Genomic DNA, 19,843 nt, shown 5'->3' on the forward strand with positions numbered 1-19,843 from the left:
TCTGTTCTGGAATCACTGCTATCACAGTGTATTTTTGGTTTGGGGCCTTCCCTCTACTCACATCTCCACTTTGCTAGCTATATTCCAATCCCCATGACCATTAGATCTGGCCAGATTTATCTGAAGCATTTACATACTATTCGCGAAAGCTTTGTAAAGAGCCTGAAAAACCCACAACCACCATTTATATACTTTTCATCTGATAGCTAGCACTGGCCTTTCCAATGTCACGTTGTTTTGCTCTGTGCCCCTTTTCACTTGTCCTGGAGGGTCTGCTTTCCAGTCGGGTACTTCCATACAGCACAGCAATAAAGAAAGTACCTTTTCTTTCCACAGTGCCACTCCACAAATACTCCTTCCATCTAAGATCTCGTCAAGTGGTAATAGAGTGACACTGAAAACAATCTAAGTGGAGCTCCTTGGAAAGTTTCCGTTTTTAGACTATAGATCCCAGAATCCCCTGACCAGCGTGGATAGTCATGCTGGCTGAGGGATTCTGTGTGCAACAATCCAAGAAAGACATTTTTCCAAATTCCAATTCCCATCTACCACTCCCAGTGGCAAACTTAGATTTCTTTCTGGATATTTACCCATTGTAAGCAATACTGGTTTTGATGCAAAAGGGAAGGGTGGGTATTGCTGGGTGCCAGCTTGTCTACCCCCCACACCCTTCATTGCAACTTACATATCAAACAGTTAGAATATTATATTTCAATATTTAAACTATGAATTAGGCATTCACCACACATCAGAAAGTCGACTGAATTCAATGGACAGGTTTTGCAAATCTGTTTCTCAGTCTTGACCACTGGTATTTTCACACCTGAAGGAAAAAAATGATAATTAATTTCCTTCATAAACAGAGTCTGCCACAATCAAAAGCAGATTTTAATAGCACGCCCAAGATACAGCCGGAGGGCAGATAAAATGCTTCCCTCCTGAAATCTACTTCCCAAACTTATTCTTCTAAGCCTTCTGTTAAGACCAGTTGACCCCCCCAGTGTCTGTGTGCACACAAAAAATGGGAACAGACCAATAAAGGAAGCAAGGAAAAAACTTTGACTGTAGAAAGAGAAAGCAGGAAAGGCAGGGGGAAGGGGAGAAGGAGAGGGCTGGAGGCGCAGCCCAGAGTGGGAGGTGGGGAGATCCTCATGGGTAGCTCCCAACTCAGTCTTGGGAGGGGGGAGCGTGCCTGGTCAAGATTGGCTGCTGGCTCCCCCCAAGAGGCTGCCTTGGAAGCCTGGAGGGGGTGGTGCTAAACAGCTCAGAGGAGCAGAGACTTTTAACTTCATCTAGCTTCAGCTCATTCCATCCCATCAATAGTGCCAGGCAGAAACACAGCAGCCCTGGAGAGAACAGGTTTGCTTTCCTAAGCTGAGGCACATCGGTTTCAAGGGTCAGGTGTTGAGTTTGGCTTGGCTTCCTCATTCAGCTTGGCTCCTGTCGGCATTTGTGGGCAACTCAGTCCCACGTGCCCACCACCACCACCACCACCTTCTGCGGCAGAGACACCACAGAGGGGAGTGTCTGTGAGCCATGATGTCACCTTGCCAGCAGCATGCCCTGGGTGCCACACTGCTGGTTCTGGTGCAAGGCTGGGCACTGTCCGTGAGTCAGGAGTACGATTACTACAGCTGGCCTTCAGACAGCTTCCAGCATGGGCGTTTCTATACCAAGCAGCCACAGTGTGTGGACATCCCAACTGACCTGCAGCTCTGCCACAATGTGGGATACAAGCGCATGCGCCTCCCTAACCTCCTGGAGCATGAATCCATGGCTGAGGTCAAGCAGCAAGCCAGCAGCTGGGTGCCCCTCTTGGCCAAGCGATGTCACTCAGACACACAGGTTTTCCTCTGCTCACTTTTTGCACCAGTCTGTCTCGACCGGCCCATCTATCCGTGCCGGTCGTTATGCGAGGTGGTGCGGGACTCCTGTGCTCCTGTCATGGAATCCTATGGCTTCCCCTGGCCTGAGATGCTCAACTGCAACAAGTTTCCCTTTGACAATGACCTGTGCATCACTGTGCAATTTGGAAACAGCCAGGCTACACAGCCACCAGGTAACGCTGGGAGACGGGAGCGGGAAGGGAAAGAGGATAGAACCAAGCTAAGGGATTATTCTTAGAGCCATCCTTGGGAGAGGTAATATTCACCCTCCCAGGATCAGACTTCGGGTCTCAGAGCCAGAGAGGCAATCGTGCATGTTTCAAACTGGGCTCAGACCCTCATTCCATCTGGCTCAAAGTGGTGCTCAGCAGCTGAGCTTATATAAATCATATTTTTGGACCACCACTGTCAGAGTTCCACAGCCAGCATGCCCCCCCCCCAGCCAGTGGGTTCTGGGATCTGTAGTCTGATATGATTGGTTTGAATGAAGATAGATGTTGGGGTTCAATTACTGGAAATGTAATCTTTGTGTCCTACTCGTAGACTTTCAAGGGTATTTGGTTAGCCACTTTAGGAAGTGGGGTTTTGGATGAGGTGAACTGACTGGATGTTGTTGTTGTTGTGATATGCCATTAAGTCACCTCTGACTTATGGTGACCCGATGAAGGAGCAATCTCTACAATGTCCTGTCCTCAGCTGCCCTGCTCAGCTCTTGTAAACTCAAGTCTGTGGCTTCCTTTAGAGAGTCAGTCCGTCTTGTATTTGGTCTTCCTCTTTTCCTGCTGCCTTTCAATTTTCCCAGCATTATTGTCTTTTCCAGAGAACCTTGGCTTCTCAAGATGTGCCCAAAGTAGGACAGCTTCATTCAGCATTAAAGCACATCAGCCAAGTGGTGGATTCTGAAAACTGTAGTCCAAAAAAGTCACTTTCCCATGCTCTAGTTAATACAGTAATCTGCTGCTTTCTGAGTATTTCAAAAGGTAGAAAAGATTTCCTGGCAATCAAGGACATAGTTCAGTCCTTGACTACCTGATGGAATGGTGCAGGATAGGTCTCAGACACCATAATAAACAAGCTGGACTCAGGTTTGATCTCATATTTCATACCTATCTGAAACTATTCCTGATCTGGTAATAGCATATGATTTTAAAGGTCAGCAATATCTCTAATGTTTCTTCCAGGCTTTTGCTGAAGTTTGTCACAAGACAAAAAAAAATTCATTTCTCATTCCTAGTAAATTAGGGAATAGCCTCGTGTTTCAAACATCAGTTCTGCTCTCCTCATCCTATTTCCATAATTTCCTTTTCATTATAGTGAAGCTAAGCATTACAACTACTGTACCATTCAGTCTGACCGACTGGCTCTTCTATTTGCTTAAAGATTGGTGTACTGCACGATCAAGGAGCTGATGACCCTTTAAATGCTCCTGGGCTATAACTTTCATCTCCCTTACCCTGGTGAATGGGGCTGATAGGGACCTTGCTTTGTACATACACATACCCGAGAATTCCATTCTGGGATGGATAAGTACCATTTTATATGGACAGGTTTGTATCAGACCTCTCTGCAATTCAAGAGGACCCTTGGTGGGTGAATATACTATATTACTCCCCAAACGGTGGGGAGTTTAAGGCGGGCTTTGCAGAATTGTTTTCTTTGGAAGTGTGAATGGCAGGGATTTATGGTGTATGAAAATCTGCTTATGGAGAAGTATGTACAGGTAGAAGCCATGAATAGCAGCACAGACAGATATGTTAAACATGCACTGAAATCCAGAGCCCAGCAAGTTCCTGGTCTTTGCTTCTACCCAGCCACTACTTTCAGTATCAAGCACTACCAGTTCAGAAACTGCCTTCCTGTCCAGCCATGCATCTGATCTGCTTGTCTTCAGGATGTCAGACAGAGCTGGGAGGAAGCCAGAGGACACCTGGCAGATTGCTGTGAAGGCAAAAGCAACTAAAATCCTAAGGCAAGTGGTGATCTCTCAGCCACACAGAGAGAGAAAAAGACTCCAGTACCATCACCACCACCAATGAGCACAGGATGCTTAGAAACAGCTGGTACTTTGTTTTAATAGCATTTTATCTGTACTGTATATAGTTTGAAGAAGGCATTACTTATGTTCTTTCCTTCAATGTTAGTATTAGATTAACAACCTAGAGCGCTTTCAGATGGACCTGTTTTGTGTGGATGCAGTCAAGAGATGCCATCTACTTTCTTTGGAGGGTGGCGGCTTAATTGTTCAAACCACACAAGGATTCACCCTTCTTTTCCTCCTCATGGTTGCTGAAATTCTTGCACTTTCCTGACCACATGAATGGATAGCCTTCTGATTCTCACATGGCTGTCTGCATGCACATGCAAGCATCATCTGCTCCACAAGTGAGCATGTATCGCTACATGCTCACCTGTAGAGCAAATGATGCTTGCTGCTAGACTGGGTGAGGTCTAAACCTTGGAGTAATGTCCAGAGGGTACGTTTCAAGGGCTAAATAAACAAAGTCTTCATGTAACAGAATTCAGGTTTCTCATACCTAGGAAGAAGTTTTAATCCAACAATGTATTCTCGAAGGCTTAATCCAACACTTAAATAAGGGACCAGCTATTAATGTATTATAATATCTGAGATAATCTGAGACAAAGGATGAAAGAGTTTATGTGCCTTTAAGAGTAGCATGAAAATGTTCCCTCAGCAGGACTTTATTTCCATGCAAAGCTACTGAAGTGCATTACCTACACAGCTATTAAAGACAAGGAACTGTCTTTTGCATCTCTTTTGTTTTTCTTTTGTTCTTTTTTCCCCCTTCTCTTTCATCTTCTCCAAAGGTTGAAAGGGTAGTGATGTTATTCATTCAAACTACTCTCCACATGGGAATTCCAAACTATCATTTGAGAACCAGTGTTCTCATGCATTCCATTGCACAGCCAACAGTGGCAAGGAACAGTTTCACCACCCTGAATTGCTCTGATTCAGGGATGGAAAATGTAGGGCCCTCTACATATGGATGGACTCCTATCAACCATCACACTGGCTATGCTAGTAGGGTTGATGGAAATGGATCACAACTTGTCTGGAGGCTACCTGTTCCCCAACCTGGCTCTAATCAGTAGCCCTGCTAAGCATAGCTAAAGTGTCAAGCAGAAACCTCTTCTTCCATCTAATTCACATTGGTTCTAGCCACAACGTCACATCATTCCCCATATCCAGGACCTTTTATTCTCAAGGTTTTTTGGCACTGTTTAGGGAAAGTGCAACTCAGTTTTCCTACACCCCTCTACATTTCTCTTCTTGTTTAGTCGTTAAGTCGTGTCTGACTCTTCGTGACCCCATGGCCCAGAACACGCCACGCCCTCTCGTCTTCCACTGCCGCCCAGAGTTTGGTCAAATTCATGTTGGTAACTTCGATGACACTGTCCATCCATCTCGTCCTCTGTCATCCCCTTCTCCTCTTGCCTTCACACTTTCCTAACATTAGGGTATTTTCCAGGGAGTCTTCTCTTCTCATGAGATGGCCAAAGTATTGGAGCCTCAGCTTCAGGATCTGTCCTTCCAGTGAGTACTCAGGGTTGATTTCCTTCAAAATGGATAGGTTTGTTCTCTTTGCAAGTCCAGGGGGCTCTCCACATTTCTTTAATGTACACTAATTTTAACTCCAAACAATGTAACATTAAATGGAAATGCATTGAACTCCAGCAAGAACAGATCTTATTATAAGGAAAACTGGGAGTTAGAGGAAAAAGCAGTAAAGAGAGCAGTATTTTGCTCCAAATATAGATTTATCCAGATAGCCTTTCTGGTGGAGATTAAGGTTTCCTGATTGGGTGGACCAAACTCCCAAGCCTTCTGTTAGTTTAGGATACTTCACAACAAGTCAAAGGAGGTTAACAAGAAAAAAAAACAAAGGCAAGGATACCCAGGTTGTCCCTGCCATTTGATGAGCTCTCTCACTGTTTTTTCACCTTACAGTGTCCAAGATCTGCACCCAGTGTGAGATGGAGCACAAAGCAGACGGCATAATGGAGCAGATGTGTTCCAGTGACTTTGGTAAGTCCTCCTTCTAAACCAGCAGCTACTATTGTGAATGTATCGCATTCACCTGAATGCTGCCATACTCCAACATGTCACCATCAAGTTTCCAGCCCCTTTCTAGGATTTAAGTCAAGGTACTGATTTCAACCCCTAAAGTCCTAAATCCACACCTGTGCAGCTCAGTGACAGAAGCAGGTCCTTGGCATGTGAAAGCTCCAAGGTTCAGTTCTTGACATCTCCAGGAAAAAATGAGGAATAAAACTTGACTGAAAGCATGGAAAGACACTCCCAAATCCCTGTAGGCAACATTGATCTAGTTAGTATAGAAGAGTACCGTCGCATTCCCCCAGTGTCCCCTGTTTGTTTTCCCTCAAACACAGGTCTACCTTAGGACACAATGTGCAATTTTTCTCCCTTTATATGCTGCTACCAGTGGATCTTTATCCACACTGTACCAAATATGTTTCTTAGACCCAGGCTGCCAAATATAACAGGTTTATTAATTGTTTGATTGGTAAATCACAGAAATGAAGTGATAGATGTTCTTTTATTGCTCAGTCATTAAACTTGGATAGGATTAAACGTTTGCTTGTTTGTATTCATTCACATTAACCACTGTAATAATACCTTATGACTGTCTATTTTCTATTATTTTTATCTCTTATCTATTCTCTAACGCACACCAACTTTCAAATCTTTGTCTTAACACTTCAGAACTCTTCTTTCACTCCCTCAGTCTCCAACTGTTCCTCTGACTCCGCTCCTCCTGTCCTGACATAGGCTCCTGCCCTAGAGCTCTATATGACAGACAGGCGTGACTTGGGCATCCCGCCACAAGTACTTTCCTATGTTCATAAATTGGCAGCAGACAAGACTCCTGTCCTCTGAATTTACCTATTCTATGAGAATTAGAGGCCCTTTGACAACTTATGTGTCTCTGAAAACTACGAGAGAGTATGTTTCTTGCTCGTAACATCCTCAATACAGAATTTCTGAGGGGAATGCACCTGTGACCAACTTCAATTTATGTTATAATTGTATTTATTTTATACCCGTAGTGTTCTATGCCAGTGTAGTGTAGCAGAATGTCCCATTAGGTCGAAGAAACACAGGGATGGGGGGGCATGTAAAACACTCCTTGAACAATTCACATATATTTAAAGTTCTACTGGAAGCAACTTGATGGGACATGAGAACAGTGTAGCGGTTAGAGTGTTGAACAAGGAGAGATGAAAAATCAACTTTTCATTTGACCACAAGCTCCCTAAGTGACTTCACATGTATTGCCCAAAAGCCAAAGCTGTCTAAACAATCCATTGGCTCATTCAGATCTCTCTGCATAACCTATCCCATGGAAAAACCACATAACACAACCTTTAGCTCCTTGAAAGAAAAGAATGTTTAAAAAGACCAAAAGAAAAAAGAAAGAAAAGAAAAGAAACAAAGAACAACAAAAAGCAGGTAAAATCCATCCTGTTTGCCTGAACTTAGACCTATTACTGTTGCTTCAGTATTTCTTCTGCCATTTTTTAAAAAAATCTAATTATAAATTTATAGTTGTTTAATTAGTTCTATGATGCTCCAATTAAGACAACGTAGAACATGTTTGCTGCAAACTATACCAGAAAGTTTAAGTTTTCAAAACGCATAATCATCATCAACTAAACAAGATGCCCCCAGATAATAGGTTGTTGCGCTCTTACACAAAAGGCGTAACTTTTACGGTCAAACTGCCATAATTTAAGAAATCTCTTCAGGCATACTGAGTCGCACAACTCAGTGCACAACAAATAATGTCTATTGAGATTCCTTACATTAGGGACATTTGCCACTAAAAGTTAATGCCTTTTGCTTACCGGCGCAACAGGATTTTGGCCATAAAGTCCTAAATGGAATTAGGACAGCTTGATATTTAGAATAGTAATCTCAGTTAGGCATTAACTGAAAATAGTAAGCTGTGTTTTCACAGAGGATATCCAAGCTTCTGTTTCATATTTGACCTCTGTAGGCAGAGGTGATTTTGGGTACTGCAAAAGTAAAGTTTATTTCAGCAACAACAGACATGTGCATATAATGTGTAGCCTAGATACTGTATCCCATGTGTCTGAAAAAGTGGATTATAATTAATGAAAATTCACAAGGAAATAAATTCATTAGTCTTAGGGGTGCCACAATATTTTCAAGTTTTTGTTTTTCTTTGTTGGTATTGTTGTTGATTAAAGTAGAGGTGGTTGTTAGTTGTTTGATTATTATATCACACTTTTACTGTCAGTGAGGGAAAGATGTGCTTTTGGGAATGTTTGCCTTCTATGCCAAAATACAGTGGTGCCTTGAGTTGCGAACTTAATTTGTTCCAGGATGATGGTTGTAACTCAAGGTGGTTGCATCTCAAAGCACCATTTCCCATAGGAATACTGTACATTGTAATGCGATTAATCTGTTCCAGCTGTTTTTAAAGGTTAAAAAAAAAGCAGGAAAGGAGGAAGCAAGAGAACAATGAGGAAAAGAGGAAAGAAAGATGGTCATCACTGGGGTACACAGACCCCTCAGACAAAGGTTTGTGCTTTTAGGCACAAAAAGAGAGAGGACACAGAGAGAGAAGACAATGGGGGGGCAGAGAGTTTGGAGTCTAAAACAAAACAAAACAAAAAAATCATTCCAACAGGGACTGAAAATGCTACACTGCAAGACCCATTAAAGCACAGAAATATAAACACACACACACCCCGAATCAAACAAACCCATTCCAGCAGTACCAGGCAGTCTGAAGCCTCTCTCAGAACGCACACTCTCTAACCGCTAGGGCGAAGGAGCTACAAAGAAGCAGCCTCTTTGCCACCAACCATTAGCCATTTAAATTCCCCGCCTTTTTCCCCACCTTTTTTCTGATCGTATCTCAAAGCTCCAGCTGCAAGTCAAACCAAAATTTTGCAACCAGAGCTGGTTGTATCTTGATTTGATTGCAAGTCAGGATGGTTGTTAAGTCAAGACACCACTGTAACTTGGTATGTCTTGGATACTGTGCATCTTGACATGGAAAGACAGGTCCTCTTGCTGCTCCTCCATTAGAGCAAAATGTCTTCCACCCTGGTTGGTGGCCCTTTTCTACTTCTGATTCCCAAAATGCATAAAGATTAGAGCAGTTGATAGTATGAGAAAGACCTGCTGGCCTCCAAGGTCATGGTGGGCAGTAAAGCTACTCTGGGTTTTAGTGTGAATTTTAAAGGAGCTACCCAAATTTTGAACCCCTTTAGGAATAGGGATTAGGAACTTAGATAGCTCCTCTAAAGTTCAGAGTACAACTTGGAAGAGGCTCATGGGAACCACTGCAGTTCTGTCTCCTTAGAAAAATTACTTTTTGGATTACAATTCCTAGAGATCGCCAGTCAGCATTGTCAGTGTCTGTGCAGAGCTGGAGTTACCAGCCACACCTGTCTGGTTAAGGGATCAGAAATCAACACCAAGGTCTTACATAAGAACAGCCATGCTGGATCAGGCCAAGGGCCCATCTAGTCCAGCCTCCCATGTCTCACAGTGGCCCCACTAGATGCCTCTGGGAGCACCCGAGACAACTAGATCTCCTGATACCCCTCCCCTGCACATGGCATTTTGAGGTACCTTCACTCCTAAACCATACCTACTAATGGCAGGTTTTCCCACCTGGAACACCATATTTCCTGTTATGGTTTTGATAATAAAGAACTGATGATAAAAGTTTCTTATGTGACTTGTGGAAGGCTGAGAGCAGTTTACAAGAGATATTTCCGTACACATGGTGTGCCTCAGTCTGTTCTCAGAATCCCTCTTCCACAGAAGACCTAAGGCTGAACTAGATAGTAAACAGGGGAGATGGGCAAAGTCTTGAAGAGGGGGAGCTAAAGTTTCCAAATCTTCCCAGCAAGCACAGTCATTGGCAGTACTGACTGGGAAGTTCTAGGAAGTCCAATTTTTTTTTAAAAAAAAAAGTAACTTTCCTAAGGAGACAGAACTGCAGTGATTCACATGGCTGCAATTTCTACCTAAACAGTGGCTGTGACCAAGAAAATAGTTTCTGGTTGTTACTAAGCACATACCACCCTGTTCATATGTCTTCTTCTCCTCCTCCTCCTCCACATGTGTGAGGCTAGGGAGTGAGCTCAGATTATGTCTTGGTCATGCCTCTTTTTTTGGAGCAAGAAGAAAACCTGGATGGCTTTCACCTACTGTGAACATTAGAAAAACTGTTATGGGTGTTATAGACAACCAGGGTGTTCACAGTTTAATAACTGGTAGTTTGGCCCTATGGCAAATACAAATCTACCATGTGAAAAACAAAATCAATAGGTAGCCAATGAGGGATTAATGAATACACCTCCATTCAGTTACAGGCAGCAGATCAGGTTGACAGTGTCTGCCTAATAAAACTTTCCTACCTCTTTGACTCCATTTTTTAATGGAGCCATTTAGGAAGTTATAGTGTTAAACCAGCCACAGCCCCTGTCCTTATAAAGACTAGTGCTCTGTCACTACATGGGTGGGATAAAAATGAAATTACTTAATCTGGAGCTTCCCACCTTTTAACTTCACCCTTCTAGTCTGTCATAATTCCTCCACCTTAAACGCTGTTTCTGACACAAATCCTTTTGTAAGCCACTAATAAAATCCATTACTCCCTTTCCCCCAACCAGTGGTGAAGATGCGCATCAAAGAGATCAAGAAAGAGAATGGAGAGAGGCGATTGGTGGCTGCCCAGAAGAAGAAAAAGCTGCTCAAAGTAGGGCCACTAAAGCGCAAGGATACCAAGAAGCTGGTGCTACATATGAAGAATGCTGGCTCTTGTCCTTGCCCCCAGCTTGATGACCTCAGTGGCAGCTTTCTGGTGATGGGTCGCAAGGTGGGTGGGCGACTGCTGGTCTTGGCCATTTACCGCTGGGAGAAGAAGAACAAAGAGATGAAATTTGCTGTCAAATTTATGTTCTCCTATCCCTGTTCCATGCACTACCCTTTATTCTATGGGGCAGACCCCCACTGAGACCCCACCTGTTCTGAGATCCTTGCTCACCGTTCCGCATGGCACTCCTTACACTTTTAGTTCCCCACTCCTAGACTATAAAGAACCTTTCTTCTACAGGCAGGCTTACACTACAGGACAAACTCTTGTGTTTTTCCAAATTTTCAGAACTGCTCTGCCCATCTTTGATCTTCATGTAGCTTTGAAAAGCTTGCAGAAATCTCCAACACACCTTCGGCAAAAAATTATGAGCAGTCTCACCAGCTGTGAGAGACAACTCATCCACCCTAGTGTATCTTCTTTCCAATAATCCCTGGATTGCCTAGAGTTTTAGTAGAAACATCTGGGTCAATATTCTTAGTTCCTCCTAATGAAGAGTCTTCAAATTTCTGAACATTATGAGCAGGATGATCCATGCTTTGACCATTTCAGCCATTAAAGTTTATGATCATTTTGAACCTGCTTGCCAAGTGTAGATGCCCAGTTCTAAACTGGCAGACACCAACTATGAAGTAGGAAGTACTTCACTGGACCAAAGGTCCCCACCACTGGCCTTCCTTGCCTCTCTAGCCACAACATTTGTTCTCAGCATCTTCTCATGTCATGCAGCATAAGACAGAGGCCAGTGGGTAGGACATAACCCAACCTGTACATTTGTGTGACTTGCTGTAGATTGGCAAGAGTTTGCAAATCCAGTTTTTAGCAACTGCAACCAAAAAATGTTCACCTCAATTAGGTTACTGAAATGAAGAAACCTTAGAATAGCCAGTGGTAGATTTTTGTGTAGAAGGATGGTGAGACTGTTTCAGCCCTGGTACCATATAAAATCTTCAATACCAAGTGTATAGTTCTGGCAGGTAGGTCCATATGATACACCTTGGGACTTCAAGGTAAAAAATAGAAAACAAAACAGCTTGAAAACCATTAACATGAGCATCTTGGACCATTAATATGAGCATTTGCCAACCAGCATAACCAGCGGTCATGCTGCCTGGGCTATACTGGGAATTGTTGTGTCCTCCCCCCCCCCAAAAAAAACCTTTTACAGCTATGAGTAGATCCCACAATGCTGAAATGTGCTTGTCCCCGAAAGCTGTGGTCCCAGAAAGTAATGAGCAGAATCCATAAGCCTGCAATTTACCTATCAAGTATGGGTTGGGCAATTAAGTTATAACGTGTTGTTGGAAGGCAAACAATTATGATGTCTCTGTTTCTCTCACACATCCACATAGACTCCTACTGTTATGGTTGCTGGATAGGACTGTGTAACATATTTCAAGGAAGAATTCTATAGCACCCTGAAGCAGTGTGGGCAGAGCTGAGAGGCTTAAAACTGTTCCTAGAAAGCAATTGCTACTCCAGATGCTTAAATCATACCTCACAGACCAATATACATCAAGTGGTTTGTATACTTAATTCTTTGAGACTACTGGTATTCGGAGGTAGGGGTATGTGAAAGCGGCCGTTTTTCTAGATGAACAAAGAGAAAGAGAGAGAGATGTTGACTCATAACAATAAAACAAAATCCAAAGTCCACAAGTAGGCAATATCTTTATTATAATCAATTGTAAATGTATTTCAAGCTTTCCAGAACTCTTTGTCAGACTAAGTAGTGAGAAATTAGAAGCCAGGGAAGAGAAGCCCCAAAAAGTGTCTGGTTGTTTTAAGCCATCGAAAACTACAATAGAAATCAGTTGTAAGATGCAAAAGGAGGCTTGATAAATCAGAGAACCCTGTGAAAACATATGCAGCCTCTTGACCTTTGTTAATTCCATCACATCCATCCTCTCTCCCACCTTTACTACAATACAGTTTGGAGAAATATTGTGATTATACAAAGTTCATTAAGACACTATTGCTTATAGAAGAGCAGGACAGCCCTGTGCATCCAGCACCAAGGATGCCAAACCACCAACTGACCTGTTGGGTGACTGTGTCCACTATGCCACATGCCAGGCCACCAACCGAGATTGTCGGACGGCATACACAGGTCAAATATATCTCCCTGGCTCCCCTCCAGTTGGCATCATTCCATCTTCCTGAGTGCCCAGATCAGCTGGCAAACTAGTTCTGGAAGAAATATTGCATCGATCCTCCCAGTGGTCAGAATGCCCAACACAAAGCATGCTATGAGTACTGATCATGGCTTATACACAGAAGGGTTTTCATAGGAACTGATTCACAGCCAAACTCTGCTAGGGAAAAGAGGTGGGTAGGTGAGCAAACTTTAAAATAATGTCCTTTCTACTCAGAGAATCCTCTACCCTTTGATTTTCTCTATCACTTCCTTTTCATAGTGTGCTGTATAGAACCAGCTACAGCAGCCATAAGTCAGACTTCACCATGTCTATCTGGCTGAAATTGCTTATTAACACTCTCTTACCCCTGTGCAATACCAAGCTGTAGTTCATTCGGATTACAGCCACCTATGCAGAGGCATGTACGTATAATCACAGGTATGAAGACAGTCATTTATGCAACTATAGTAATGGGTGGAAGTAGTGCCTGTCACTCTTCTATAGCAACTTCCCCCAAAAGTGACACACCTAAGGAAAAGTTCTCAAGAGTCCATTGTTACTAAACATTCTCCATTGCTCTGTACTTATTCCAGAACATATCTGGCAGCCTGGATTTTCAAACCTGCAACATATACTTCAAAACTTTTGAATTACATACAGGCGGTCATTGCATGGATAAATTTGGTGTCATGACAGTCTGTACGGAGGCCCTGATTCCCACACATGCATGAGAATTCTTACATCTCTGGCAACAGTTGTTCTGCCTACCTTCCCTGCGGGATAAAGAACTACACACCTGAAAGGAAGAAGCCTTGGTACTAGGGTGGTGAGATATGATTTCATTTAGCATCAGTCTGCTTCTGAGCAGAATCCTAAGATGTGATCTCCAATTCTTTTCTTTTTTCTTTTCTTTTAATGTTTAGGGTGTGTGGATGCAAAAGAGAAGCAAACCTTAATTGGGGGCCTGGTTGGAAAAATATAATTTGTGACAAGAGTAAAATCCAGGCTGCCAAATATGTTCTGGAATAAGTACAGAGCAATGGAGAATGTTTAGTAACAATGGAAAGGGTTAACACCCAAAGAAAGGTAGTTTGTGATATCAGTGGCAATGTTACTGATGCCGCAGGAGTATCAGCCACTTAGGTCGATAGGCAGATCAGCAAGAGCTTCCTTTATCTCTCGAAGACCATCTCTCCAATTGGCCACGAGGGAGCCATGATCCCAGAACAATCCAGGGGTGGGGGTGGTGGGATAACAGATACTGTGAGTAGAATCAGGGTTGTCATAACTCAGGCTAAGAAACTTACTGCAGTCACCACAACAAAAATGCTGGAGAATAATTGGAGAAAATTCTGCAAGCTGGTGTTATTTTTTTAAAAAATGTGAGGAAATTAAAAATCTTAGTATTCTCTGAGAAAAAAAATGTTTTCTGAAAAATTTAGGCTCAGCAATATATACTTTGAATTAGTTCAGATATTAGGAGCATCTGATATGCTTAGATTGCCATTGCCTGCAGTGAAAACAATTCACAGACATGACAAGTGTGCTTTTCCCTATGAATTTACCAGAGGTGAAATGCTGTTGTACAGGGAAAGAAGAAAAGAAGAGGCCTGAGACATCTGGATCTTCTCTCCTCACACACACAGCAGCAATTTCAGATTAAAAACAAAACATTAAGGCTGTGAGACTAACAACTAAAACTGATAATTTTGCAAGCCTAGGTTGAATATAAAGAGTTGACTATTTAGTTTACCAACTTCATCCAGTGAAGTTATTAAGCTTATTAACTTCATACACCTAGTTTAGCTATGTAAAATACCATTTTCCTGAGAATGCCATTCTCTATCAAAATTTAGTTTTCATTAAGAAAGCCCCTTAAACGACATGCTAAATGTGTTCTGCTGATATGTCTTCCATAAACTGAAGACCATCATGGATTCACCTGTCCTTGAACTGTGAAGCAAAAATCAAGCCAGTTGTTCTCAAACTTTTTCTCGAAACTGAAATGAGAAAGAAAACCACAAGAACGCTGCCACCATGAGGTTGCAGTGCCACATTTCCTGAAAGATTCAACTCACACAGCTTTATATCACCCTTATTGTCCTTGCCTCAGTAATCTTGACAAACATCATTCCAAAATGGCTTTCACCCCACAACTCAAGATCTCTTTAGCTGTCAACTAAATCTCTGCACCGTTGTCAAGGCAGACAAAATACAAACCCTCCCGTCCAAATACCCACTACTCTGTCCCCTTGGAATTTGTTTATTTTATTTATTTATTTGATTTATATCCCGCCCATCTGGTCTATTTGCATTGATTTGGCTTCAATCCAGACCATGCTGACTAGCAGATTCTGGTAGCTGTCATTTTTAAAAGGCAATTTTTTTCCAAATTGTGCTTGAATTCCATGGCCTTCATACCTCAGTTTACACTACCTGTACCTCGGCCTTTCTGAACTCAGCTTCCCTTTGCACTTAGCCACATCAGACACATCATTGTTCAACTTCATGGAAAGGACACAGAAGCCTTTCTGTGCCTTGCAGTGAGAGCACTTCCCACTTGCATGCTTCAGACCACAGAAATGGATTAACTGTGTTATTTGCTTCTGTCCAAGGCTTCTGCACTGCTCAGGTGGAAACTCAAGTATGAAAAAATCCCTTGTGTTCTGTTCGGTAAAAACATAGGACCAGTTCTTCTTAACACTTAGCATCCGCAACACCTCTTTACTGAACTATCCCAATTGAACTGAAAACTCCTAGATTTTGTTATAAAGTACCAAGCCAAGAGTTGTAGCTATCCACCATCTAACTTCTTTCTCTGAGGTCAATACATAAGCAATTAAAGTTTCCCCATATTTTTAAAAGGATCATTTATTTTACATGAAATGTCCAACTATATAAATGATCCCATCATCTTGGTATTTTTTATGTTCACCCTCACGCCTGGCTTTCTTCCCACATTTGGAAAAATAATAGCACTGCTACAAAACTTTTTTTAAAAAAAAAATTCTCTCGTTCCCTTCATCATGGGAACATACACATGCAACTACTCCACCCACCCCTGGCAATCTCAGGTTTGCTTCCTGGCCTCTCCAGCTGGGACTGAGATAGGGCCCTGCCTGAAAGCATGAAGAGCCACAATGCTGAATCTGGACAGACCATCTAAGTGTGAAGCACCTCCGTATCCCTTCAAACTTTCTGTCAGTCATCAGCCCTGCTGTGTTCTTCACTCCAGTTATCTTTCATAGTAGGAAGCTGGCATTACTGGTATCGTAACATCTGCATGATGTTCCCCACTAAGGTCACAAAGTATATGTAGCTCGAGTAAGTTTCATGGGGTTTATGTCTAAAGAAACACTGTTTAGGGTTGCATTGTTAATCTAGTATTGATAAAGATACTGATTATTCTAATTTTTGGCTTAAATCCAACTTAGTTGCATTCCCCTCCCACTAAAATAAACCAAAGCTGTCATAAATTTCCCCATTGATTTCAATGGGACTTGTCTTATCCTGGATGTAAACCTAGTTTGAGTTCCGTGTTTTAGTTCCGCATTGGTAGATTATTTCTGGCAAAGCTAAAATGCTCATTGACAAGGGGAGACCAAGTGAGTTCACTGGGTTCCAATTTGCTTACGTAAACTGAAAACTACACTCCTTAATTTCACCAATTATGAATATTTAGGATCAATGCGGGAATAAAAAGTACTGAACTCATTAAACACCTTTTGAAAAATATTTCAAAATTAAATTTGGAAGCAATACCCTTTTCACACAGACATGCTAATAAGTTACACCAGAAGTGCCCAGCAACCCACTGTGCTCCAGTGCCTTATTTCAGTGCGACACTGGCCTCCTTCCCACACCTGTCATTTTCTCCTCCTGCCATACCCACGCTGCTCCTGCTATTATTAGCCTCCACACAGCAGTAGCACTGTCTCTCTTGAGCTTGGCCTGCAGCAGTAACACCACTTCCTTAGATCTGCAATCACACAAGAATAAATAGAAGTAATAAAAGCTTTGGGTTATCCTAATGGGAGACTTTGGCAAAAGCAGGCAATATACAGGAAACTGCATATTGATCCGTCCCTGAGGCAGTCTTATTATGAGATGCATGCACAATTCTACAAGAAAATTGCCATCCGGTCAAGTTTAAAATGTCACTGCACAATGACACATGGCATTTATAAGAAATATAGCATCTGTGGGGGAAAAAACTGAAAAGCATCAGGATTATCTGTTACTTTATTACAGCCACAGACTGTAGTTCTCAAGGAGTCTATTCCTGGAGGGGACTTATTAGCAAAACAGAGGCTTTAATGAGATTATGTTTGGTGTTGAGTGAACTCTGCTGCTATTTTGGTCCCCTGCTTGAACCAGTCTTAGGAACAGCAGTGGGTGACCTCTGTGCCATGTATGCTAATTCCTCAATTCCTGGTAAGAGTTGGGAGGATCATCCTGCTCAGAAGTGGTTGCAGATTGCCAGTTGCTGTGTGCTTGCTTCTCACTACAGACTTGACACCTACAGCTGCCTAAGAGCCAACAATGCATATCAATCTCCCATGTAAAGCAAAAATTCGTCATACATTTCCATTCTGATGGTTGGTGGGGGGTAGCATAAGAACACTGTCAATGCATAAACAGCTCTCCACAATCTGAATCCAAAAGGACCCATTGAATCAATGGCATCTACTAAGTGCTGTCATATCATTCAGCAGTTGATTCAGTGGGTCTATTCTAGCTGGGAATAGCAGTGGAATTCAGGCCGATGTGATTGCCATCACTTTGCAGACAGTCTACAAGCTGTTAGCATACCAACATGAAAATTAAATATCATCTGAGCCCATGTTGAACCCAAGGAAAATATAGCTGAGATCTGGCCAGCTTAAAGAGAACTGAAGGGAGTGAGATTCAAAGCAGAAGCAACATTCTGTGAACTTCAACTAATAAGGAAAACTAATTTTTGTTTGTGTTTTACTTTGGGCAATCATTTATCCTTATTTCTTATACCTGTAAGTTTGTGACATAACCTGACTTTTCCCTAAGGTCATTTCCAAGGGCCATAGATGTATTCATAAGATAGTTCATTTCATGCCCACATTCAAATAAATTATTAGTGACACTTCAGCACAAGATTCAAGCACAAGCAAGCTATGACATGGTATTGACGAGCCTCTGCCAGTGCTCTTTCCTGTTTAGACTACAGAAACATTTTTTTCTGTTATGGTTGAGGCTAGGTCGTGTTCATGTGAGGGAAAACAGAGTCTACACCACAGTTCTGTATTCATAAGAAACTTGTGGTCTTACCATTCCCTCCATGGACCACTTCAAAACACCTTTTCCTTCCTACACCTCACCCTGTTTATTTGTGCAGGGTAATAGCAGTCAAAAAGCTGAGTTTCTGGTGGCAATCATCTCAAACTAGCCCTGTCAGAGAGAATGCCATGCTTTCATAGGGTTTTTTGGTCAAAACAACCACAGGGTATCAGAGAAGAAGACATAAGACCAAACCTATCTTATATCTGAACAGAGACTGGTTTAACAGAACTATGAGAATGCTCTTATCACACTGACTTTTTGGTTAGAGATCAATCAGACAGAAAAGCTATTCTGGCGTCTTGGGCATTAAGAATGTATGATTTTGATGAGGGATCATTTTGTGCCCAAGGAAAAAGCACAGGAACAGCTGCAAAAAGAGACTCACTCTGTGTGTGTGTGTGTGTGTGTGTGTGTGTGTGTGTGTGTGTGTGTGTGTGTGTGTGTGTGTGTCTGTGTGTGTGTGTGTGTCTGTGTGTGTGTGTCTGTGTGTGTGTGTGTCTGTGTGTCTGTGTGTCTGTGTCTGTGTCTGTGTCTGTGTCTGTGTCTGTCCCTAAACAAGGAGACCTAGATTTATCGGACTACAATTCCAAGAAGCTCTGACTATATGCAATGCTGGCTAGGTTTCTGGAAACTGTAGTTTAAGCATATTTGGAGCACAAGATGGAGGGCCACTGCTCCAAGCCTTTTCTTCTCTGTTTATGATCATGGTCTTCTGAAAGTGGAACAGGGATGTGAATTCCAAACAGGCCCCTGCCCTCCCTTGGTTACAGTAATGTCAAAATGGTCAGCTGAACATTGTTACAGATTTCCTTGCAGCACTCAATGGCTTGAACTGAACATATTTACATTTCTGCTTCAGACCTTTCCTGTAAACACAAGTAAGTTGTAGGGGGAGGAGGGAGGCTCACTATAAACACCCTGATTACTCTCTACACTTAACCATTGAGGAAAGCAGAAGAGACCATATGATTTTATGAATTCATCAAGTCTCATCCCCCATTATAATTGTCATGTTAGTAGGGAAAGAGCTCTCAGTAGATTTCTACCTGCCAAAGGCCAGTGATACCATTAGATAAAGCCTTCCAAAGCAAGTAGTCCAGAGCTCCCCACTGCAGAATGAAAAGCAGGGACCCATATGCAGCAGGACTAGCAGAAAACATTTTGAAGTGATGTTCATACATATTTGCTATCTGAAGAAGGTCCTCCTTACGACCATTAATTTCAGTTTGAAATAACCTAACTGTACCACTACCTAAGGTATTAGCTAGCCATCCCTTGACCATATATTAAGAGCCAGCTGTAGTTTTCCAATTTTGTTTTTCCATTAGGCTGCCTTAGACTTTAGATTAGTTCTCACCTTATCACCACAATATACATTTTGAACATTAAATGTTCATGGAATAAAATATATGATCTTTAGAAAGCAAATGGAGAAAAGAAACACGGCTGGGGGGATCCTTTTACCTTTTTCCAGAGAAACAGAACATTCTAAACCCATTGAAAAGTCCAATAAATTATTTGTAGGATGAGCTGTTAAATGTTCATGGAGGAAGATATAGGAAAAGCCTTGGTGAAAGTGTTACAAATGTTGTTCGCTCTTGGA

General features: G+C 42.2%; 1 protein-coding gene across 1 annotated transcript; it reads left to right on the plus strand.

Annotated features, from left to right (window-relative positions):
- The first annotated feature begins 1,147 nt into the window (after nt 1–1,147).
- SFRP5 (secreted frizzled related protein 5) lies at nt 1,148–11,364 on the plus strand. Its single transcript, XM_020812044.3, has 3 exons — nt 1,148–2,059; nt 5,854–5,931; nt 10,584–11,364. Exons 1-3 carry the CDS (start codon nt 1,537–1,539, stop codon nt 10,925–10,927), a joined length of 945 nt encoding a protein of 314 aa, XP_020667703.3. The 5' UTR covers nt 1,148–1,536; the 3' UTR covers nt 10,928–11,364.
- The last annotated feature ends 8,479 nt before the right edge of the window (nt 11,365–19,843 follow it).

This window comes from Pogona vitticeps, chromosome 3, assembly GCF_051106095.1.
Source record: "Pogona vitticeps strain Pit_001003342236 chromosome 3, PviZW2.1, whole genome shotgun sequence".
Classification (NCBI taxonomy): Eukaryota; Metazoa; Chordata; class Lepidosauria; order Squamata; family Agamidae; genus Pogona; species Pogona vitticeps.